Source organism: Mixophyes fleayi, chromosome 3, assembly GCF_038048845.1.
Source record: "Mixophyes fleayi isolate aMixFle1 chromosome 3, aMixFle1.hap1, whole genome shotgun sequence".
In the NCBI taxonomy this organism is placed as follows: domain Eukaryota; kingdom Metazoa; phylum Chordata; class Amphibia; order Anura; family Limnodynastidae; genus Mixophyes; species Mixophyes fleayi.
The window spans coordinates 326,784,731-326,810,022 of NC_134404.1; the positions used below are offsets into that span (position 1 = coordinate 326,784,731).

At 40.3% G+C, this 25,292-nt stretch overlaps 1 protein-coding gene across 2 annotated transcripts in view; it reads left to right on the plus strand.

Moving 5' to 3' along the window:
* Window positions 1-25,292, plus strand: part of HHAT (hedgehog acyltransferase) — a 249,672-nt gene that overhangs the window by 172,060 nt on the left and 52,320 nt on the right. Inside the window, exon 12 of one of the 2 annotated variants that reach the window (XM_075204202.1) lies at window positions 18,024-18,209. The exons of the other annotated variant lie outside the window; for it this stretch is intronic. Coding sequence (XP_075060303.1) covers window positions 18,024-18,166 — 143 coding nt within the window. The 3' untranslated portion in view covers window positions 18,167-18,209. Of the gene's footprint in view, window positions 1-18,023; window positions 18,210-25,292 lie in introns of those variants that run through there. 2 annotated transcript variants of the gene reach the window in all.

The following is a 25,292-nucleotide window of genomic DNA, read 5'->3' on the forward strand; positions in this document are numbered from 1 at the left end:
TAACTACATAAATGTAGAATATACTTTCCCTGCTCGACTTCGAGAACTTCATTTTTGCAATACATGGCTCATGGAGATTAATTTGTAAATCCTATATTCTTGCATTACTTTGCTAAAATTGTGATCTTGAGTTTGTACATTTTAATAATAAAGTTTGTCTGATAATAAACAACACAAAAATGTTACTTTATCCTGTCTATTGAAAACGTTAATTACTGGGCGTAAATAACTAAGCGCACGCAATGCGCATCGCAAACACCTTTGTTTTGAACCGCTTGGATGGTCTGCCAGTGCACATCACGCTGCCTAACTACACTCAATACACACCGGAGAATGGCTTTGTTTAGTGGTGTGTTTGGATTGTCTGTCCGGCGCACGTCATGGTCTACTCTCTGAACTACTCCTAGGTTTACGGCAAGGCAGAGAAAACTGAAGTGTAAATATCACATCGATATCCAAACTCCCACTACGTTAAAAGCCCATCTTATTAAGTTAAAATGTTGTGTGTTTTTTTTTTCAAAAAATACTGCTCGGTTTAGCGTCATTTATGACTTAAATTAATAGTGAGAGTGAGGGGACATTGCAGCTTTGTTACATGTGTCACTTTTGCTTGTGAAGCTTATCTTTTTATGTGAGGGTCCCACTGGGACGAGACTAGAAGACCGCCAGCTCTGAGCTGGTATAAAATGAAGGTTCTTTTTTTTTTTGAGAGTCAGAATTACTTTTTTAACACATGACAGCAAGTACGCCTCTGAAAATGCACCTCCCCCACCCTTTTATCTCATTCTAATAATCTCAATCCCCATATTGAAATCTCTTTTTGTACTGCTCTACAAAACTAGGCACGGCAGTACGACTGCTCTGTACTTCCCAACTCCTCCCCTCGACCCGTGTAATCTTTTGCACCCCTGACGGATGCCTCCATCCTGCTCTGCAGAACAATTTGAGCACTTCCACCAAACGTAGCACACAGCAGGACCAAGTCTGGGTTTGTTCATCATAAATTACCTCCACTGTCTTTGTTGAAAAATTGCACGTGGATCTTTAGGATTATCAGCTCTTCTAAGACATTTCGGTCCGTTATATGGCAGTCCAGTAGGATTGGCCATGCCATGGTCAGAGAATTCTGAAGATCTCAGCAAAAGAATTGTTGATGCTTCTAAGTTTGAAGGGATTCAAACCATTGCTAAAGACTTTGGCCTTCCCCAACCCTGCAAACAGTACTCAAATATAGAAAGTGAATCATCATTATTGCTTTTCCCTGGTGTGTTTGCTCACAGAAACAATCACTGCAAGAGCGAGGTGTACAATACTCCCGAGAGATCACTTGACGAAGCCTCTATTAGTCTACCGTGAAGAAACTACTGAGCAAGAGTGATAAGCATTGACGGAATCCAAAGCAAAACTGCAGTTCCACAAAAAGAACATTGACACCAGTCTCATATTTGTCAGTAACACGGAGTCAAAGGAACTATTTTGGTGTATGGGTCATGCGTTAATATAAACCACTTTGAAGGGGATTCCCACTTTAGATTTTGTTCCATTGCTGAATACCGTTTGGGTAGTAACCTGTTATTGTAATGGAAGATTTTACCATTCTGCCTACCTCTGCGTTCTCATTTGCCGTTTCTTAGTGCATGAGAAAATCACTTGTAACAACAGCTAAGTTCTACTTGTAGCCATGGAAACAGTGTAGCTCATTTAGGCTAAAGCGCTACGAAATCTGCTAGCACTATATTAATAAATGATGATGATGATTCAGGCTGCTATGGACGGGTGCACCACCTTGCATAGCTTCACATATTATATATTTTGGATGGACTGTTCTGAATATCTGTCTCTGAAAGGTGACCTATTGGACAGTTAGTATAATTTCTTTGGAGGTGGTTGGGCTTATTGGATCTGTGGTTTGTGATCATTCGTGGTGGTCTTTAGGCACCTCATAAACGATGACCAACTGACCCTTTGCTGTTACAGCATATGCAGATGATATTTTAATTGGCAGTACTAAATGTCTGCTGGATGGGTGTGTACACTGCGCTCCATCCCAGGCTAAACGGTATTACTGCAGCAGCTGTGGGGCCAAGTTATCCCTCCTTGGACAACAAAATCGATAAACAAAGGCGTCCCAATCGCAGTAATTATGATAATGTATTTAAAATAAACAATTCAAGAATAAACAATGCTGATATTACTGATCTGTAGTCATGAAGCTCAACACATGAAATAATAATAAGAAAATACAACATCAATAAATATATGACAAAATTGATTAGTCTAACCAAATAACTGTATATGATCATGTATCTTAAAACCCAGCATGAATAAATGGGATGTAAACGGGAGATATTTCCAAACGAATGCACTTTGTAAAAATGATGTGTAGCATCAAACCCAGTAGTCTCCAAGGGAGGGAAGAAAAGGATATATGTCCCACTTTTGTCCACAAAGTCCTGAAGTTAAAAATCTTAACTGTCCCAATGGCAACGTGGTATAAAGTTCTTGAAAAGAATCACAAAGTCAGTTCGGGTGATACTTTCAACTTCTCGTGGAGACCGCAGTTCAGGGGTTCATTGTCCTCAAATAAACCAAAAATGTGTCAAAAAGCCCAAACAAGTGAACCGGCTAAATCAATAGATCAAATAGCAAATATAGGATATCCACATGACCAGAGATCAAAACGATATAAAAAAACCTCACTTTATTGATCAAGGAAATTCAACACGCTGCATAAATACAAATACAAAGGACAAACTGGATGTGCAAGAGAAGGGATGAGGGTTCCAAACTCAGCCAGTAACTGAAGGTACGATACACTATTGACAAAACATGATACATAAAAGTACAAAAGTCAAAAAGTGGCACTCAATGGCCACACTCGGAGGAAAGCGCTAATCTGAAGTGGCATGCGGGGTAAACGGATCTCAAAAGGATGGACTAAATGTCTATTTAAAAGCTATATCAAGCTGTCCAGTTCAAAAATACCCATGAAGAGAAGGTCACATGAGATCTTCAGAAAGTCTCCGGCCAAAGAAAGAATGCAGCAGTGTCCAGCAATGACCAGAGAAAATAGAAGTGGAAACAATTTTAGTTCTAGAAGAATACAAAATGTATTTATTGCCATTCGCTGTCAGGTTTGAGAGCCCTTTTAAAGACCAATTCATGTTCTAAGTGGAAGGCGCAGCAACATAAGGCTTCAGACAAGATAAAAATCTATTTTAAATGATGACACCCTGACATTCATAGTAGAAAGTAAGTGACTATTTTTCTTCAAAATAAAACTGGAACAGTATGACTGCAAGAAGCAAGTTACTTACAAATCCAAGACACTGACGGACACTGAAAAAAAGAAGTGTATGTCATTGTATTCCTCTGTACGCTTTTCCATCATAAGATAGGAAATAATCATACCAGGCTGCAAAGAATTACTTTATGAATGTAGAAAAATGACATGGTAAAATCCAACCTCAGTGACACCATTCCAGTTGCTGATACCCAAAGCAGATTAAATATGAAAGACAAAAGCTACACTGAGGAGGTCATTTAAGTACAAAACTGGCTAGATTTCCACCACGGGAAAACATTTTTCACGGGATATAGATTTTGTCAATGTTTCCTAGGGCTTGACTCCAAAACCCTGTGTTCGAATCTCTATAAGTGACTTTTGACAACTCACACACACTCCAGGAAAAAGGGATAAACCACTTGGCACATTTATTAAAAAGCTGTGTAACTTAAAGGCCTGTAGCCTGATATGTAGTGGGCGACTTATTTCATGTTTAATCTCTTTATAAGGGTTATAAGGTGAAGGTTAATGTAACCACAAGATGAAGACTATGCAGTGACAATAATACAACATATTGGTAGGTGAAGATTAACTGAACGATAGCATACAGCAATGACGTGTAAGAAGACAATAGATATGGCAATATCTGATATTAAGTGGATGATCGAGTGTGAATTGGCAGTTAGAATGCCTATAAATGACACATGATTAAGATGATTAGGCATCTAGAATGAGGTGGCGTGTCCATACCATGTAAAAAATGATGCTGTTTGCTAAGATCAAGGGCTAACATTGACTTTAATTAAAGGTGCAACTCTTACTTATGGCCGCACACCCTGAAATACATGGAGCTGAATACAGGCAACGTGGATGAAAAAGGGAAAGCGAACACATGCTGAGTGTACATTCAGGTCCACAAATAGCTCCCTGTATCTAAAGAAGACGAGGTATATTACGGCAACATTTACAATAATGATAAATGAAGAGTAGGAAGAGTAACAACATGTCTCTGGTAGTTCATGATGATGGAATTGTCAGCTCTTACTTTGAAGTAGATAATGAGGATTGGAGTTGTAGTCCCAATAACAACTATTTTGTAGAAGATGATAATGATGTGGGCAACAAACCCAGTTCATGTATCAACTGATTATGATCTAACACCAGGGAATACTACCCCTTGTGTAAGAATAAGGGCAACTGAGTGCAATGGAAATGGGAGGTTAGTCCTGGCAGTGTAAAGCAGTTCAAGGCTGCAATACTTGATATTGGCTCCAGGTGTGGTTCTGTGTAGGGTATGGCAGGTTACTCACTCTTACAGCAGATGTAAGATACTGACCAGTATTGGAGATCTGTAGTCTCTTTAAACTAGAGATGGTCACTGACCCCCGTGTTTTGGTTTTGGATTCGGTTTTGGATCTGGATTACCGTCGTGTTTTGGTTTTGCAAAACCGCCATTGCGTGTTTTTGTTTTTGTTTTGTTTGGTTTTGTTTTGCTATTTTGTTGGAAAATCAATGTTTTTGGGCCTAAAATAACCCAATTTAGTGCTCCAACTGTTTCATAGATTAGTAATCTAATTGTAGAGATAATAAATCATCCAAAAACAGTTTAATTCCTGGTAGGTAGGCCTTCATTTGTTACACACACAAAACAGATTGTCTTCCTCTCCATCTATGCATATTGGCAATGCAGCCATCGTCTTTGGATGTATATTACACCCTACACTTATAGGTAAATATGTAAAGAAATGGAAAAAGGCAGTTTGCTTTCTGTCTCTATAGGCCCCCCTCAACTTGTTTAAAAAACTAAAAAATTCAGCCGTTATAGACTGTACAATATTAATTGAAATGGACAAAGCCAGTTTGGTTTGTGGCCTCTAAGCCCCCCTCCACTTGTCGAAAATACAAAAAAATTCAGCCGTTATAGACTGTACAATATTAAGAGAAATGAACAAAGCCAGTTTGGGGTCACTCTGTCTATGACACCCTACCCTTAAGGATAAATTGCCCAAACAGCAGCCTTTCAAGACGGTACGTGATATGGAAATGCCACAAGTCCCTTTCCTCTTTGGGGGCAGATTGCACCCTACACTTACATAGAAAGTTTTAAAAAGATGTTATCGGCATCATCTTCAGCTTCATCCTCACCCTCATCACAGACTATCAATTCATCGCCGCTTGAATCCGCCATTAGAGAACAGTCAGTGCTTGGATGGTGAAGGCCTTCCTTGTGGAAGATGTAGTTCATTTTTATAAACATAATTTTCTCCACATTTTTGGGAAGTAACCTTCTACGGCGATCACTGACTAAGTTCCCTGCTGTGCTGAACACTCGTTCAGAGTACACACTGGAGGGTGGGCAGCTTAAGTATTGCAAAGCAAGTTTGTACATGGGTTTCCAAATGGCCTGCTTTTCTTCCCAGTAAGGAAAGGGACTGTCTGACATTTCCATATCAACTACCTCTTGAAAGTAATCCTCCACCATCCTTTGCATGTTTATACTCGTATTGGATGGAGTTGTGGGCAAAGTGACACATTTTTTTGAAAAATCCTTCCAACCAGCCCAGATGTTAAATTGTTCTGGTCTGCCCCCTGCATCTTCCCTGCTTCTTTTTGGGAAATTTAATTTTTTACGAGCAGCAGCAGCAGCTTGAGAAAGTGAAGCAGGACACGTCGTCAAGCCGAGGCCCAGTTCAGCGGCCAACTTGCTGAGCAATAGCTCGTTGCAAAAGTTCACATCTCGCTCATTTACAAGTAAAGACTCAATGTAGGTCTTAAACCTTGGATCAAGCACAGTGGCCAAAACGTACTGATCCGAGTTCAATATCTTAATAACTCGAGGATCATTGTGATGCGAATGAAGTACTTGATCGACAAGGCCAACATACTTTGCTAAATTGCTTGCTTTCAGCTCCTCCTTCATTTTCTCAAGCTGCTTTTCCAATAGTCTAATTAAAGGAATGACTTGGCTCAAACTAGCAGAGTCTGCACTCACCTCACACGTCACAACTTCAAATGGTTTCAGCACCTTGCACAGCACTGAAAGGATTCCCCACTGTGCAAGAGTGAAATACATCCCCCCTCCTTTCCCAATGTCATGGCTTGTGCAATATGCTTGGATGGCTTTGCGCTGTTCCTCCATCCTCTGAAGCATGTACAGGGTGGAGTTCCACCTAGTTACCACCTCTTGCTTAAGTTGGTGGCAGGGCAAGTTAAACTGCTCTTGGAGCTGCTGTAATCTCCTACATGCTGTGGCTGATTGCCTGAAATGGCCTGAAATTTTACGGCCACCGAAAGCATCTCCTGCACCTCACGGTTATTTCGTAGGAAGCTCTGCACCACCAAGTTGATGGTGTGAACAAAACAGGGAATGAGTTGGAAATCACCCAGCTGTAATGCTCGCACTATATTGTTGGCGTTATCAGAAATTACATACCCTGGGGAGAGTCCAAGTGGTATAAGCCATGTATCAATCACATCTCTCAGTTTGCGTAACAAATTGTCAGCTGTATGCCTGTTAGTGAAGCCAGTGATACAAAGAGTGGCCTTCCTGTGACAAATGTTACGTAGTGGTGTATATGCTGCTGCTGTTCCTGCTGGTGAAGGTGAATGACCAACCCATTGGGCTGTCACAGTCATATAGTCTTTGGTTTGGCCACTTCCACTTGTCCCCATATCTGTGGTTAAGTGGACAGTGGGCAGAATGGCATTTTTCAGCGCAATCTCTACATTTTTACACACTTTTTTGTATAGTTGTGGAATTGCTTTGTGAGAGAAATGGTGTCGCGATGGAATTTTGTAATGCGGACACAAAACCTCAATTAACTGTGAAAAACCAGCTGCGTTTATTGTGGAGATTAGACGCAGATCTAACACTAGCATGGCAGCCATGGCGTCTGTGATTCGCTTGGCGACTGGGTGACTGCTGTCATATTTGCTTCCCCTAGCAAATGATTGTTTCACAGTTAATTGCTGAAATGTAGGACTGCTCATTTTCTTGACCTGCCTCTGGGCTGACGATTCACTCCCAGCAGCAGCAGCAGTGGGACTAACGCTTTCTTCAGAGGAATCAATAATAGTGCAGGAGTCATCCAGCCTTAAGTGGGATGCCGGGCTAACTCCGAGCGCTACTGAGGATATTGATGAGGATGGTGTGGTGGGTGTATTTTGTAGCCGTCGGGATGTCGGTGACCAGAGGGTCTTAGCTGATGATGGAGTGCTTGTAATTTTTTTGGAAGAACTTTCAGCTTTTCCCAACACTTTGCCATGAACTCTCGTTAAATGGCGTAACATAGATCAGGTTTCAAGATGGTTAAGGTCCCTCCCTCGACTGACTGTGGCTTGACATACACTACAAATGGCTATACAATTGTTGTCTGGATTTGGGTAGAAATAATTCCACACATAAGAAGTGAATTTTTTTGTTTTATGCCCAGGCAGGCATGACAATGGCCTTTTTCTTGTCACGTGCCAGAACTGCTGCCACTGGTGCAGGACTTACACAAACAACCTCATCCTCATCAACATCCTCATTAGTGCCCTCGTCGCCTACACAAATCTCCCCCTCATCCTCTTCTAATTCCAAAGTGGCATCCTCAATTTATGTATCACAGGCTACACTCGGGCTATTAAGGCACACATCAGCAGAATGCTCACGATTAGACATCCCACTGTTTGCTCTGATTCACAAATGACACCAATCCCTGTGGAGAGTCCATCAAACATTATACTCTAATGCCTTACTGTTATCTTGCAGCTCGGCTTTGACGCATAACAGTAGTTGTGCACCAATTGTAGGCTCGGTAACTTTTTGGGATCTGCCACTAATAGCCAAAGGTGAAGGCCTCATTCTCTCTTTGCCACTGCGTGTGTAAAATGGCATGTTGGCAATTTATTTTTTTTATCGACACTTAACTTTTGCTCAGTAACACTTCTTTTTCGCTTCAACACAGTAAAAAAAAATTTTTGTTTTTGTTTTTTGGACTGATTTCGAAACACTGTGTAGTTTGACATCGCCTTGCCCAGATGCCGTACTGGGAACACTAACATCAGGACTGGTGACAGAACCTGGTTGCTCATACTGCTCATATGTGGACTGCTTTGAATCCATTCTCAGCCCAAAGCACTTGTAGTGCTAAAAATTATTTGGTAAGATACTGCTGACAGATAGTAATTTTGACAGCCAGAAATATTTATGCACAATTATGGGGGACACCCCAAAAGCACTGTGGAGTGCTAAAAATTATTTGGTAAGATACTGCTGACAGATAGTAATTTTGACAGCCAGAAATATTTATGCACAATTATGGGGGACACCCCAAAAGCACTGGGGAGTGCTAAAAATTATTTGGTAGATACTGCTGACAGATAGTAATTTTGACAGCCAGAAATATTTATGCACAATTATGGGGGACACCCCAAAAGCACTGTGGAGTGCTAAAAATTATTTGATAGATGCTGCTGACAGATAGTAATTTTGACAGCCAGAAATATTTATGCACAATTATGGGGGACACACCAAAAGCACTGTGGAGTGCTACAAATTATTTTCGGTAGATACTGCTGACAGATAGTAATTTTGACAGCCAGAAGCACTGGGGAGTGACAAATATTGAAAAAAAAAAAAAATCCTCTATCATCCTCTCTTCTCTAGCGATTTTTGATAGCTCAATTGGAATAAGAATATTGTATTCTCTGTCCCTGCTCTAATCAGCCTGTGACTACACCCTGCTCTCTCCCTCTGTCAAATGGCGATGGATTGCTGTGGAGGCGTGTATTTATAATCTTCAAGTATCACGAAACTGAGCCCGAGATCCGACGACGTCACGATGACATTCGGCCTCGATTTGGATTCCGAGCGGGCGGGAGAGTACCGAGCCTACTCGGCTCGGTATTTGGATACCCAAAGTTCGGGTGGGTTCGGTTCTCGGGGAACCGGACCCGCTTATCTCTACTTTAAATACCTATCAAAGGCCTGGGTGATTCTCCAGTGAATATCCTATAGCTGTATTATTAGCATCAGTTGCAGCTGGAACAATGGAAAAGACACAGGACAATCTGAAGACAAATGGACCAACTCTGGACTCTCCCTGGAACGGTGAGCTGGACCTGGACTTTCTCTGTTTCTCTGGGCTTGACGTGGACTGCCTCCTTTTCTTTGGCAGCTTGTACAGGACCCTTGGCAGCTTACTGTCTATAAATGACAGACTTGCCAATTCCCTCTGTTAGTTTGGCAGGTATCTCAAGTAATCGGGCAGCACTTACTGATATTCAAAAATCATTCAATTGATTCATTCAAAAATTAAATTTCAGTTTGGGGAGCGAGATCATTGAAATTTAGATAAAGTAGAGGGGAAGGTGTATTTTTAGGATGTTGCTCACTGTGCATAGGCAAGCATGGCCATTTCCACTCTGCAAATGAACTTCATGAGTTGGCAGAGGTTGGATCTTGGAGGAACCCTGGACTTTATTTACCACCTTCCACGTTCCACCACTGACCTACACTTCTCCTCCCCTCCAATAACCACCCCTCAGTCCTGCCTCCATGATTTCTCCCACGCTGCTCCCCACTTATGGAATGCCCTTTCCTGCCTGACCAGGCTCTGCCTCAACCTCCAATCTTTCAAGCACTCTCTGAAATCCCCCCTCTATACTATATTCTACCCTATCCCCTCCTAGACTTTCATGTCTACCCGGTCTACTTGCCAACTCCACCTGTGTCCATTAGCTCCCGCTGCCTCTGTCTACCAACCCCCCCCCCCCTCTACATTATAAACTCTCCCAAGTGGGGCCCTCCATACCCTATTTTGCTTGTCTGCATCTCCTTTGTCTATCTCAATTGTACCTGTTACATTTTCATGTTTAACTTGTATCTTGAGTGTTTTATTTTTATGTCTAACCTGTACTTACGGAATTTGTGATTGTATACTTGCTACTTGTAATTCTGCTTAATTTGTGCCTGTAATTTGTCCCTGTATGATTTGTTATTATGTTTAAATTGTATTTATGTGATTTGTTTGCGGACTGTCTGGCGCTGTGGAATCTGGCACCTTACAAATGAATCATGATGATGATTGGACAACACAAAGGTATCTCTTTTTGCAGACTGTGTTTCTTCTAAGATTAATGACAGTAAGGCTGCTGGAGTACAGGCTGGTCTGTTCTTGTATGAAACTAGCAACTCCTTGTATATTTGTACAGTTTTAATATTATTGAAACATACACAAAATGCTAATTCAGTCGCTTATAGGGGGGAATTCAATTGGCCGTTTACTGACACTATTACTGATATTATGGTAATAGTGCCTATAATTACAGTTAATACGTTAATTTCACCAGCTTTGAAATCTGTTAAAATTACCGTTTTAATGTTAATAGGTTTAGCGCGTCGGTATTCTTGGGGAATTGAATTCGCCCACAGTGTACGTGACTTTGGTAAAATGTTATCATATCCACAGAATCAGCAACATTTCTTTATATAATTCTCTTTCCTTAACTTTTCAAGAAATATTACAGGGCCTGCGTCTACAAATCTAATAAGTAAAACTTGTACATTGCTCACTGCAATGCACCATCTGTTCACTGACGTGTAGTTAGTAATTCACTGAATTGACTTTCAATCTATTCTGCAAATTTAGCCAATATCACTTGTGGCCAAACTACGCTGCTGAAAAGTCAGAAAACTAGTTAGAATCAGTATCTTACTAATATCTGACTAAAAGACATGTATTTTATAAGAATACAAAGAAACATTTTATTTAAAAATAAATTTCTGAATATACTGCTGTAGTAATCATTAACCATTATCCATCAGGTCTTGTCCTATACTTTTAATGACACGCTTCTTGGGCCTCCTAGTTGCGCTGGCAGAGAGGCAAATGTCTATGCACATGTTGCTCAATGTAAAATAAAGCTTTAAGCACATAGAAGTCTCACATGTCATAAAAACAACCCTAATATCCCCCCATTCTCAGGCTTAATCTAAGCCAGAAATTTTAGCAGAAAAACTGCAAAGATTTCTTTAATAGTTCTATGTGGTTTGGATCTGCACTAGTAGGGGCCTGATTCATTAAGGAACTTAAATTAAGAAGTTTCTTATGTACCGTATTTCCCCATGTATAGGACGCTCCACTGTATAAGACGCACCTATATAAATCATGTGAAAAAATTGAGGATAAACATTATCCTCAATTTTTTCACAGAGTATTTGTGCAGCTTATACAGTGGAGAGACTACGCTATAGTGAATTCTGACTTACCCTAGTCAGATGCTTCCTCTGTCTGGTAAAGTCTTCTGTCTTCTCTCCGTCTGATCCTGATGCTGGAAACCCGATTAAGGTCCTCTCTGCGATGTCCGGATGTCCTTTCAGGACCTTGACAATCCTTTCAGGACCTCAAGGTCCTGAAAGAATGCCTTTCAGGACCTTCTCAAGGTCCTGAAAGGACATCCGGACATCGCAGAGAGGACCTTAATCGGGTTTCCAGCATCAGGATCAGACGGAGAAAAGACTCTACCGGACAGAGGAGTCATCTGACAGGGTAAGTGCTACTACCCCTGTATAAGACGCACCCAGTTATTAGACCCAAAATTTTGGGGAAAAGGGTGTGTCTTATACATGGGGAAATACGGTAAGTCTCCTGGACAAAACCATGTTACAATGCAAGGGGTGAAAATTAGTTTTCTGTTTTGCACATAAGTTAAATACTGACTGTTTTTTCATGTAGCACACAAATATCAACTTTTAATTTCATTGTACCAATAAGCTATCAAGTATTTGTGTGCTACATGGAAAAACAGTCAGTATTTAACTCATGTGCAAAACAGAATACTAATTTGCACCCCTTGCATTGTAACATGGTTTTGTGCAGGAGACTTAAATAACAAGTTTCTTAAGTTAAGATCCTTAATGAATCAGGCCCTAGATGCATAAATTCATAATCCACAGCCCTACCTTATATGTAATATCTTGTGAATCTAAAGTTCTTATTAGAATACAATGTCTATCCAATCACCAAAAGAAAGAAGAGTATTCTTATAAAGGCCACTCATGGGCTGGAATACATAACATTTTAATCATATCCGTTAAAATCAGTCTAAACCTTTTTTGTACATAAAGCAAAATATTAAAAACGGGGGGTAAGCATTTCTGCTCGTGAACTGCTGTTAAAAATTAAATAGACTAAAGGAACTGTCAGTCTCTTACTTCAGTATTTTGCAATTTCAGCATTCAAGTGTATTGATTTATTCTTTTAATATATCTAATATTCATATATTTCTGACATAACCTTAGGACCTTACACTCTTTATTTTGTCCTTAAAGATACCAACTTTATATGCAACATCACTTACTGAGTGTACCCTCAATGCACATATATTATGCTCTACATTAGAGGATCACCATAGCAATGATATGTGAATATATTCTCTACATTCTCTGTTGCATTTAAAATGTATGTATGTTAAGCGATGGACTGATTTTAATGCATACGATTACATTCTTATGTGTTCCAGCCCATGAGTGTCCCTTATAAGAATGCTCTTATTTCTTTTGGTGATTGGAAAGTTTTCTTTACGGAACGGGGTGCATCTTATAGTTGAGCACAGTGCGCCTCTGCAGATTTGTGTACTCTTATGCACACCTAGGCACACTTCCCGTTATAGGATTCTCCCTAGAGTAAAAAGTATGAGTGCACATTGAAGTGCATTGGGGGAGACCATCAAGGGCAGTGGTGCATGGCACGTGGTCAGTGGGCTGCATAGGGCTTGGAAGGCCACGGGAAGCAGAGCAGATAATACACCCCCACCCTCTTCCTGTATCTGCCCCGCATTGTACTGGGGTCTCCCTGTGACTGAGGGGGGGGAGGGGGAGGATTCGGTTCAGCTGCAGTGAAACCCAACATTTGTCAGTAAGCTCAGTCTGGCAGCGAATCAGAATAAATGAGCTTCACCATGATTTGCCTCCAGACTGTCCTAGTAAAACTGTAGAGGTTTGTCTCAAGAGAGAGTCTCCCTTTACTATTCTGATGCTTTCTTGTGCCTTGATGTGCGGTTTATAGATTTACTAAAGGCCAAACCACAGCGCATGAAGAATGTATTAAGCGGCGGTTTACCATGTGATTTGGAGTTATGCACTAAGAAGTACAGAGGAGGCAAAGGGAGAAGTATCGACAACACTACTGCCTGTTTGTATCAGGTCTAGTGGGCAAAGGAGCTATGCCGGCTTTGGTGAACCCATACTTCCCAAGTGTCTCGATATTGTCAGGACAGTGCTGATTCACAGACCTAGAAAGGGTCAACTCTTACACAGGAGTGGATGGGTTTAAAGTACACTGAAAGTGGTCTTTTGGGTGGAGCATGGGTGAGGTTTGGACAGATTGGGGACAAGGTTTATTTTGAGCCGATTTATGATGTATAATGTTGTAAGTTATAGTGAACTGGGTGTACGATGTAAGACAGCAGATTTTTTTGGTATCCTAGTGAACTACACCCAATACTAGATTGTTTTTATGTTTTGATTGGTGTTTTTCAAAGCAAATTTACATTCTGCATACTGGTTCGGTCTGCAAAATGGATCCACCCACTGTGTTTCTGGTGAAAGGTCCACTTTAATCCAGCATAAATCTAGCAAGACCGTTACATAAATTAACAGTTGGTTTGCAAAAACTGACCTTCTGCTACAGCACAGGGCATTAACATTGATAAACAGAGAAGAAAAATGTATGCCATAGTTCAAATGTTTTGTGAGAGCGAACATTACTCAACGTTAGACAGACAGGAACTTATCACCGTGACACAGACCTTGCTGTTCACAATCACTTGTTTTATGTAATTCTCAGAAGATGGGGACAGCTGGATTGTTTGAGGATCTTAGGTGCATTTGTGTTCGCAAGAAGAAAATAACACATGTCCTGCCATGCTGCACACTTTATATAATTGCAAATCAGTTTTGGAAACAAACAGAAAAATAAATGAAAGGGTATCAGTGCTGGTTCAGCGACAGTAATTCAAACAGGTTTTGTGCTTTACAAATTATACCAATTGTTTGGTGTTGGCAGCAAGTGAAATCCCAAGATACGTTTATTTACATTGGGCAATAACATTTTTCAAAAAGTGTTCTAGTACAGTTTTATAGGTAAAAGGAAAATGACATAAATGAGGTTGTTCTCTTGTAATTTACTTCTAGAACCTATGTGTATCTATGTGTGTTCTGTGTCAAGGGCGACCTTTCATTGAGATGCATAAAAATAAATGCTGCAATTTATTTGAATAGGTCTGAATTATATCCTTATTATGTTGCTCTATATGATCAGTATTTGATCACTGACTAAGATTCGTACCTTGAGCTTGTTGTCATTCAGCCTTTATCCAGGGATACTATGTCCAGCACTGACCACAAACTGTCAGGCGCCGTCTTGTTTCTGCCTCTAGACGGGTGACTTTCTCCTTGCAGAATCCGCGTTCCGCTGCTTAGATACGCTTGCCATTCTATTCGCATGCGTACGCCGAGCTTGGCAACCGTTACCTGGCAACATGACGCTGCTTATGTTTACCATCAGTACGCATGCGCACGCTCCGACGATTGGTTGCGGTTTTCCCGCCGATTGATGCGCCTATCAGGGATCCCTCTCCTCTATTTATTTAAGGAACTCACTGAGACCAGAGTATTTGGTCTTCAGTCTTGCTTAATCGTTGTTCCTGTGTTACTGTTTATTGGATTCTGACCCCTGCTTGTTCCTGACTTCTCATTTGGTTCCTGATTTTGGCTTAGAGTGATTACTTGGTACTGACCCGGCTTCCTGACCATTCTCCTGTTCCTGATTTGTCTATATCCGTATCTCTGGTTCTGACCCGGCTTGCTGACTACTCTTCAATCCTGCATCCTGGTGGGCCGACACCGCTGCCTCAATTGTTACCTCGCCAGCTGGCTGATACTGAGGGCCGTGACCTGCACGTCCTTTGCAGCGAAGTCCATACCTCCTCGCGGGGGTTCCTGGTGAAATCCAGGGGCGTGTTAGACAATGCGCCTCAGTACTCAGTAGCGCCAACTGCTGGCAGGTATCGCCAGCTCCACCTAGTGATTCTGACACAAACATTATGTACAGCTCTGACCAGACACTTCATACCCAGCAACTTCATGCCCAACTTGATACATTATACCCAACACTGCATTCACACTCTTTGCCTAGCAGTGACCATAAAATTGTTGCCCATCAGTGCCTATGCGCATAATACCCAGTAGATAGACATGGTAGATATTGCACAATGCTTGCTCCTATATGGTGATGGTATACAATGTGTTCTCTGGTATACAGTACAGTGCCTGGTATACAATAATAATTGCAACCTACTGCTTAGTTTGCAGTCCTGTTCCCAAATTGGTGACTAGTGTACAAATCTGACCCCAATCTACTGACTGATATGCAAAGCATACTCCAAACTGGTGGCTAGTATAAAATACTGACCCCTATCTGGGGACTGATATACATTGCTGACCCTAATCTAGTCACTGGTCAACCGGCACCCAAAAGTCAGTTTCCAGGGAGAAAAACACTTAGCAGGAAAATTAAATCTCTTTTTGCAAGTAAGTGTAAAAGAAGGGGCACGTATGTGTCCAATTCATATAAACAACAGATGTAGAGGTGTATTTAATTTTTTTGGATATGGTAATTGTGATTTTTTTTGCTTTTATTAAAACATTCTCATCTGACTACAGCACTCTATCTGTCCACAAGATACTGATAGATTGAAACAAAAATAAGACGTTATTAGGTTGTGTACTAATAGGGTATTTAGCACGTCTCCATTGGGTACAAACATATAAGCCTACTGCGGCTATTGTATGTCTCCGTCAGGCTTGAATACACACACTGGGTGTCGCTGAGTGGTTCGCATTGCAATATACACCGACCAGCCGCAACATTAAAACGACCTGCTTAATATTGTGTAGGTCCCCCTCCTGCTGCCAAAACAGCTCTGACCAGTCGAGGCATGGACTTCACAAGAGCTCTAAAGGTGTCCTGTGGTATCTGTCACCAAGACGTTAGCAGCAGATCCTTTAAGTCCTGTAAGAAGGGCCTCCATGGCTTGGACTTGTTTTTCCAGCACATCCCACAGGTGCTCGATCGGATTGAGATCTGGGGAATTTGAGGCCAAGTCAGCACCTCTTTGTCATGTTCCTCAAACCGTTCCTGAACATGTTTTGAAGTGTGACAGGGCACATTATACTACTGAAAGAGGCCACTGCCATCAGGGAATACCGTTGCCATGAAAGGGTGTACTTGGTCTGCAATAAAGTTTAGGTAGGTGGTACATGAATACCAGGACCAAGGTTCCCCAGCAGAACATTGCCTAGAGCATCACACTGCCTCCGCCTTCTTCCAATAGTGCATCCTGGTGTCTTCTCTTCCCCAGGTAAACGACAAACATGCACCTGTCCGTCCGCATGATGTAAAAGAACACATGATTCATCAGACCAGGCCACCTTTTTCCATTGCTCCATGCTCCAGTTCTGGCACTCACCTGCCCATGGTAGGCTCTTTCAGCAGTGGACAGGGATCAGCATGAGCACTCTGACAGGTCTGCAGCTATGTAGCCTCATACACAGCAAGCTGTGATGCACTGTGCGTACTGACACCCTTTTATCATAGCCAGCATTAACTTTTTCAGCAATTTGTGCTACAGTAGCTCTTCTGGGAGATTAGACCAGAAGGGCTAACCTACTCTTCCCATCCTCTTCACTGGTTGTCCTTCCTTGGACCACTTTTGGTAGGTATAAACCACTGTATACCGGGAAGTCCTGCCGTTTTGCAGATGCTCTGACCCAGTCATCTAGCCATCCCAAGTTGGCCCTTGTCATGGTCACTCAGATCCTTACCGTTACCCATTTTTCCTGCTTCCAACACATCAACTTCAACTGACAACTGACTTTTCACTTGCTGCCTTATGTGTCCCACCCCTTGACAGGTGCCATTGTAACGAGAAAATCAATGTTATTCCCTTCACTTGTCAGTGGTTTTGAATGTTGTGGTTGATGTGTGTATGTCCAACTGTACATATAGATATGACTACGCCCTCTCTTTTTTTTTTTTTTATGTGCTTCTTTTCCTACGCGTATGTTTATACTTCTAAATGAGGCCCAGAGTGTTTTGCTTGTACTTTATATGCACAGGAACAGGAGTTATTGGTCAACAAAGAGTTTTAGCCATAATATCTAATCTAGTGGCCTTAGGACAGGTAATAATTGAAAGTGCTTCAGAATGATGGCCAAATTCCCATAAACTTTTGATCTATTAACTTAATTTAAACCATTTGAATGCTGCAATTTATTATATTTTTAAAAGACTTATTATAGGGTGGGTGGCTGAAAGTGTTTTCTGTTTTATGGCTTTTGAGAAAAACAGCATTGAGTTGAAATGGATGCTTTATGCCTTGCTGAAGGCAAGACTATTTAGTAGTCGTCGAAGCTCTGCTCTATGACTTTTTAAGAAAAGAGACATGACATAGTCCCTTGTCTCTGCTCGGAATACTGACGGAACTGACAAACATTCCATGCTTCTTACTATGTCCACACCTGCATTGTTATTAAAGAGGATTTTTTAAAAAAACAAAAACTTTTGTAAACTTCTTTTTAACTTTCTAAAACTTGGTTGATGTAACTCCTGTTTGTAGTATTAAAAGACAGGAATAAAGGATGATTTTGCACCATACTCTGCTATATGAGGACTTATGTCACACACCATAGATATCATGTTTGCTGAGAGGTGTGCAGGGTCATTCTCACCTGACAAGGAATGTGGAAACAACTTTCAAATGTACAATAATGTTCTCCCATGCTGCCACGACCAAAGATACAGAGATAAAGACTTCAGCGGACATGGACTGTGAACGTCTAGACCTGCGGATGGAAAATGATTGGCTGGTAAATCTTTTCTTTACAAAGTTTGAAATGTGCAAGCATTATGGGTCCTAAGGGAAGGGAGAACATTACAGTCAGATTATTCGGGTCATGATTTTTTAAAAGATTAGAAAAGAAATGGAAAGCTTTGAATCTACTTAATTTAAATGTATTAATTTGTAGACATAAATCTTTCCCTTTAAATATGGTGATTTTTTTGGTGCATTGCATTAAAGACCTATTCATGGTAGTAGTGTATATATAATTGTATGACTTCCCTTGTCCTGGTTATTTCCCCTATAATAAACCCATTGTACCACTCTGATCTATTTCTTTATAATAATAATGACCTGTGTGTGCACTTACTGGTCCCTCTCCTGCACCAAGGCATCATTCAAGTATTAGCAATTTCTGCAGAATAATTCATTATATTTTAAATCGCTTCTCAATTTATCAGTTGTGTATGTTGTTTTCAGAGAAAACTAATTAAACTCATTAAAGTTATTTTGCTCGGCGCACGTTTAAATCCCGATTGCATGCCTCATCAGACTTATAAATATGACAAAAGGAATTATAAAGCTGTTTTTTATGATACGGGTCTCAGCCTGCCTTTATTTACATCTAAGCATATTGCACAAGACTGGCAAATGTATGACACCAGTTTCTGTGTTTCATCTCAGAATGTCGTCTTTTATGAGTATCTTAGGAAGCGCATCTTCTGTTTACGCGTTTCTCTAATGTTTATTTTCAGACAGAAAGCCCATTATGTGATAGCTGAAGGGATTAGACGCTTGGTTTGCTACACACATTGTGCAGCTTATTTGCATATGGTTGGAATTTAAAATCACGTTTTATCAAGCATGATCTGCCGCAGATAAATAAGGGTACAGCCGCGCACGCATCTTGCCATTTTGTCCGCATCCTTGAACTTGGCAAGAAATTAGCTAATTATACTGTGGAACACGTTACAGAAGGGGAAGGGAGAATTCTAAAGGCGGAGTCGTTTTCTAATTCTATTCAGTGTACCAGGGAAAACTGTAAATTGAAAAAAAAAAGCAAAATAACAGAGCAAACAAGCTGTGAAATGTTTGTTTTTTATTACATTTGTTTTTCAAACAATAGTAAAAGAAATATGTCTGATCCAAAAAAATGTCACAGTGTTTACTTTCCTTTGCTTTTCAATTGCATTAGGTTAGTGACACACGGATGCTTCCGTTTTAACCTTTAAGAACCCAGCGCGTTCATGCTGTATTTGCCTGGAAGTAAAATTCCAAGATCTGGCAAACTAGTGCCGGTGAGCTCTATATAAGCAATGGTTACTTTGCCTGATCTATCCATCTAGACTTGATGCCCAATCAACTTGGCAGATAACTGGTTTAGAATATTACAACCAAAAGTTGCACCAATCCAAGTGACAAAAATTTGGAACGAAGTGCTAGAGCAGGTTAATTAAAAAACAAACAAACATATGAAATTATCATGAAGGATGGTAATTATTGACACTGTTGTGTTATACTAGTAAGCCAATACATAGCATTGTTTACAGTATCCAGTTAAGGTGTTTCTATAGAGCAAAAGTCATTTACATAGCAGCTCTTAGATCAATGCTTTGTCCAGGGCTAGGCTAAGGCTATGAAGGCTGCTGTCTCCCCTGTTTTGTAGGTGACCATCATAGTACACAGTTTCCCTTCCTTCCGTCCTTCAGAGCAAATCCTAATAATGACATAGCTAAGTGGTGCCCCCCTTTCTGCCATCAGCACTGATATAATTGCATGCAGCAGCTTATAACAGGAAGCGGAGTTGCTGTTGGTTATTATACTGCACTGAACGCTAGCAGCTGATCTGCGTTTAATGCAGCACAGTAGAGCATAGTAGGGTCGTCAGTTCTGATTCAGAACCCAACTAGCCTGAAGCACCAATGGGGAGTTAACTACATATATAATGCCCATCGGGGAAAGGCTTGTTTTATACACTGGCCACCAGAAAGAGGTCTGCTTTATACACTAGTGACAAAGAAGAGGTCCTCTTTGTTAAGAGTGCTTTGGTCGTGAGCCATGTGAAAGGAAGTACATCGGTCATTAGAAGGGGCTTTGTATTGTCTGTGTGGTCACTGCTGGGTTTAATGGTGGCCAATAGAGGATGTGGCTTTGCTCTAAAAGGCCATGGTTTAGGAGGATATGGGCCTTTGTTCTGAATATAGAAAACTTTCTCTGCCTGATTTATAGTTACGAGCAAATTCACCTGCTGGGTGCAAAATTTATTCCTGGCAAAACCAATTTGTACTACGTAGGGGTGGGTTGGAGGGTGTAAAATATACAATTTAATTTGCAGTTGGAAAGGGGAGCACAGTCTAGCCCAACTCTGAAATGCAGTGTAAAAATAAAGGGGCCATTATGTATACATTTGCCCTGGATACCAAAAACCCTGTTTGCATGTGCGTCCCTTACAGTGCTCCATGGTTTGCTCCACTGCAAATTCTGCAACTGGCCAGTTTGCACCTAATTCTAAGTCAGCCTCATAAGTCACCAAGGACAGTTGCAGGTGGTCAGTTTGGCTGGACCGGGAAGCCTGGATGTGTACCAAGGTGAGCTCAGGGAGGAAGGACAGAAACCTCCTATAGAGCAGAAGGACAATCCTAATAGTTAATTCCAAATTGTAAAAATATTTGTAAACACAAATGTCCTTGCGCCATTAGTAACTGCTGATAAAAACTTTACTAAGGACCCAAAGTGCAGAAAAGCATTTTAGCTGGAGTTACACCTTTAAACCTCTTTTTTTCATTTAGCTCTATACTTATACTAAAAGTTGCATGATAAAAATAACAGTAGTTTGATGACAGGCTGTATTTAATTGTTCATAATATATAGCTTTTGCCTGGAGCACAATCGTTCCCATTTGGGACCACAATGACCTATTATTTTGTTGGTTCAATCAGCTGTTTGTACTTTGATGAATAAGAACAATTAAATCTTCAGCACAAAAGTGTACTTTTATCCTTCACAAACTCAATTACGTGGAATTACGTGTCCTTTATTGGTAGTGTCTATTATAATGTAAATGTAGGAAAGAAGGGATCTGATTTTTTTTTCTCTGTATATTTAGAGGACACTTTGTTTTATGTTTGTTACTAAAACAAAAATCTAATTTACTTTACAGTTATATCAACTAGAGGCAAATAAAGATAACTATTATTGTTCATTGATAATTAGATATGTATTAAAACATAAAAACAGGTAAAGCGGTGGTACAAGTACAGCTGTGATCCAGGCACCTGGAAACCCCCCCTCTAGAAGTCCTGCAATTGACCTTGAAGCCCTTTTATCAGGAAAAAAGATATGTCATTTTCTTAGTACACAGTAAGTACACACTAGTACGCAGCTAGTTTTAGATGACATTGCTGTGAATATATGAATAACACACAATCATATTGCAAATCCACAAACTTTCTTGAACTGAGAAGTAAATCTTTCAAATTGCCATACGCATGAGTCATTCTGTGCTCTATCTCACATCTGTATTTCATGTTATCATGGTGCATGTATTTGAATATTTTATTTTCACATGCAGTCTTATATAGTTGATCTCCCCTCTGTCGGTTGTGTCCCAGTAGCAATGCAATTGTTGCTCAAAGGCCGTCTAATCCCTTGTTTGTGAAACGGCCGAATTGTTAGTGCTGAAAAGGGGTGTGGCTTACCATATTGCGATTGAGCCACAGTTTAATAGAAGCGAACATGGGTCAATTGGGACATTGTGTATTTTGCCTCTAGATTTTTGTTTTGAAATGTATAACCCCTCCCCTCTTATAGCTCATTATATGATATAAAAAAAATACAATTTTACATCTCAGCAGAACAGAAGATGACCACACACATACAGTCCAATCACGGTCATCTTTCAGCCATATATTCCGCCATGCCCGATAATGATCCTATTCATTTTGGTAGTGTCTTTAACTGGCATTGTGTTAGTTTTGGGGCCATGCATGCAGCAATATCAGGCCAATCATTATTGGCTGTCATATCACAGCATGTGGGAGCAACGCAAAGTGTTTTGAGGCTTCAGGTTTTTTTTTTAATTACCTAGTCACAATGTACTTATAATTGTCCTAGACTCCATAAAAAAGGTATTCTTGGTGTCCATGTTCCAGGTCGGGAGCTTAGATCAAAATATACCCAATATTGGGTCCAGATCCCTGACGTTCATGTTCATGTTCAACCTATAGATTATTAGGTTACTAATGTTCTTTCACAACATAATGACAAATTATTTTTTACTTTTCCATCTCTTTACCACTGTTCTTGTTTTTTCCTCGTCTGATTTTCTGTTGTTCTTATACTTCTCCGCTTGCCTTCTCTCTTGTTCCTGGTGTCTCGTTCTTTGATGTGTCACTGCAGGAAAGACAGCACGTGGCAAAACTCAGACCTGTCTTGTACTCTGGCAGTCTTACATTACCACGCCAGCGGGAAACCATCTGAGAAATTTTAATGTGACTGGACTCCTGGGAGGTTTTATTATCCGTACACGTAAACAGAATGATGTCATCGCTTCTCAATACCCATCCCCACCAATACATTATTTTCAGGCCTGAGAAATATCTGCTTTATTTATCTCTTTTGCTTTGTTTGTACTCTGTACTATTAGAAGGCATAACAAATATTTATTCTATTTTCACTTTAGCACGGGATGATTTTTTGTTTTAACATTTCTGTTCGTCACCTGGCATTACTTTTTATGTACATTTCACTAGGATCAGAGCGCCTTTTGTGTTCATTCTTCAAGACAGGGGACACATGGACAAGCAGGAGATTAAATGGGCAGTGCTAGTACAACTTATGGTAGCAGCACAGAGTATTTCAGCTAAGCTAATTCTAGCTTGTCCATGTGTAGAGAAGTTTGAAGTGGTAGGGTCTAAATGAAGATGTGTCTATGGCATCTTAACATTAGAAAAAGCACAGAGTAGTCTTGAGAGGCTCCTGTCAAACAGGGGCTGTACAATTTTATATTAAACATAGTTCATACATGTAACTTGTTTTTAGAAATTGCTTTATTGTAAACTGGTGTCGGTGCGTTGAGAGGCTAGATATAAACTGTAAAAGATTCAAGTGACATAATTGTACAAGGAATTAAATATAACACTTTGTGTACGGTTATACTTGCCACTACTGCTGCAGTTTTCTCTGCCAATTTTGGGCATTTTGTGCCAAGTTTGCCCAAAGTCTTTGCATATATTTCCCAAGCCGATCACTTTGCCTCAAGAAAAAGTTTGCATATATCTCTAATGGGCTGATAACCACAGAGGCATATGTGTGTGGTCAGTGATTGATCACGTTGCATTGCCCATTCTATTCAGTTATTATCGTGACCTTCAAATGATTATGTATGTGCATTGCTGTTCACCACTCAATAGCCAATTCACTAGAAAGCAATGACATCTCTGTGACACTTTGTGGCACAAGCCATTGGCCACTTGTTACTAGTGCTGCATTCTGGTGAAAATTGGTTCAGCCTACAAATTTTCTCATTGTGTATACGAAAGGTGCACTTTAATACATTTTTAAATCCACATTGATGTTCTTATACATCCTTCCAGGCCAAGTGATGCCTCTGATGTATGTCTAAAGCTGCAGTAAAACCTGCAACGAAACTCCTGATACTGCAGGCTATAATGTGAAGCATGAGAAAAGTGTATTGTGAGATAAAAGGCTCTTTAACAGAGGGCAAATTTCTATTTATAGCCTGCACATGACACATTGCAGTTGCCCGTTGCTATTGACTGCGGATATTGCAGGTTGGGATTGATGGTTATTTTGACTTCACCTGTGAAGCCGTTTGGGCCAGCTTGGTCATGAGAAGGCTGCAGTTGTAGCAGTTTATTGCATTATAGACTATTAAAGTCAAGTGTGTAAGATATTACTATAGGCTAACTCGTTAATACCCTATTTTATATTTCTGTTTGCCAAACTTAAAAAGAACTCCAACAGAACAAAAGTGACTTCCCTGCCATCAACTAGCAGAAGCTCAGGGAATTGAATCTGGGACCTCTACCCTTTTCCAAGAGACTCAATTCTCCGTTTCTTTTTTCATTTCATAACTCTGTGACCTCGTGTTGAGAGCTCTGATTGGACCACTGCTCAACCAATCCCCCACTGTTTGTAACAGTAGATACTGAAGAGATGTCAAAGTACTTGATGTTCAAGCTTCTACTTCCGCCAGCAAGGAAATTAACCATTGATTAGGCAACAGGTGGGGAATATCGAACTAGAAGTAGTCCGAGACACTACACCCACCCCTTTCTTGTACTTGGGTGAAGTGGAGCAGTTAGAGCGTAATTTAAGTTACTCCCTAAAAAATGTTTTACCAATAAGCAATCTAAATGCCGAACAGTGCAAATTGTATTCACCATATGGGCTATAGAAGGTAGGAAGGAAATCTCTTAAACACATGAAGCTTATCCTAAGGCATTATTGTAGTCTAGATGTAGTGCTGTCTCTGTATTACATGTGTGGCATGATTTTATAGGTGCCATAAAAACCTATTGCGAATGTTTTTCTTGTGCAGCTTTCCAGTTGGATGTACCCGCTACCATCGTTCAGTTCCTTCATCATTTTACCTCTGTTGTTTTAACACATATAGAACGTGAAGAGACACATTAAGATAAACACCATGCTGTGATCACATCTGGATGATTAGATTAATTTGACTGGTGAATCACATTAAAAGAAGAACACTTCTCTCAAATATGCTTGTCTTAAAACGTGATACTTTCAGATACATTGAGAAATAAAATTTTGCCTATTAACATAATATTTTTAGTATGAAATATAAATAATGTTTTTATTTATTCTCATAATATTTCATAAATAACGTGTAAGTGAAAACTTGAATACAAACAAAGAATTGTAAGTGCTGGAAAAAAAAGTATATGCAAATGTCTTTAGTGATTAGACCCTGGATAGGCTGGTGTTATGTTGTAATGCTGTGGTTGGCTATAAGTGGGTCTAATCATGCTCTACATTCTAATGCCCCTATTAATGCAGGTTACATACACTCTAATGCTCTGTTTGGTTGCATATTGGTCTAGGCTTGTGAATAATGCTCATCTGTGGCATTATGTGA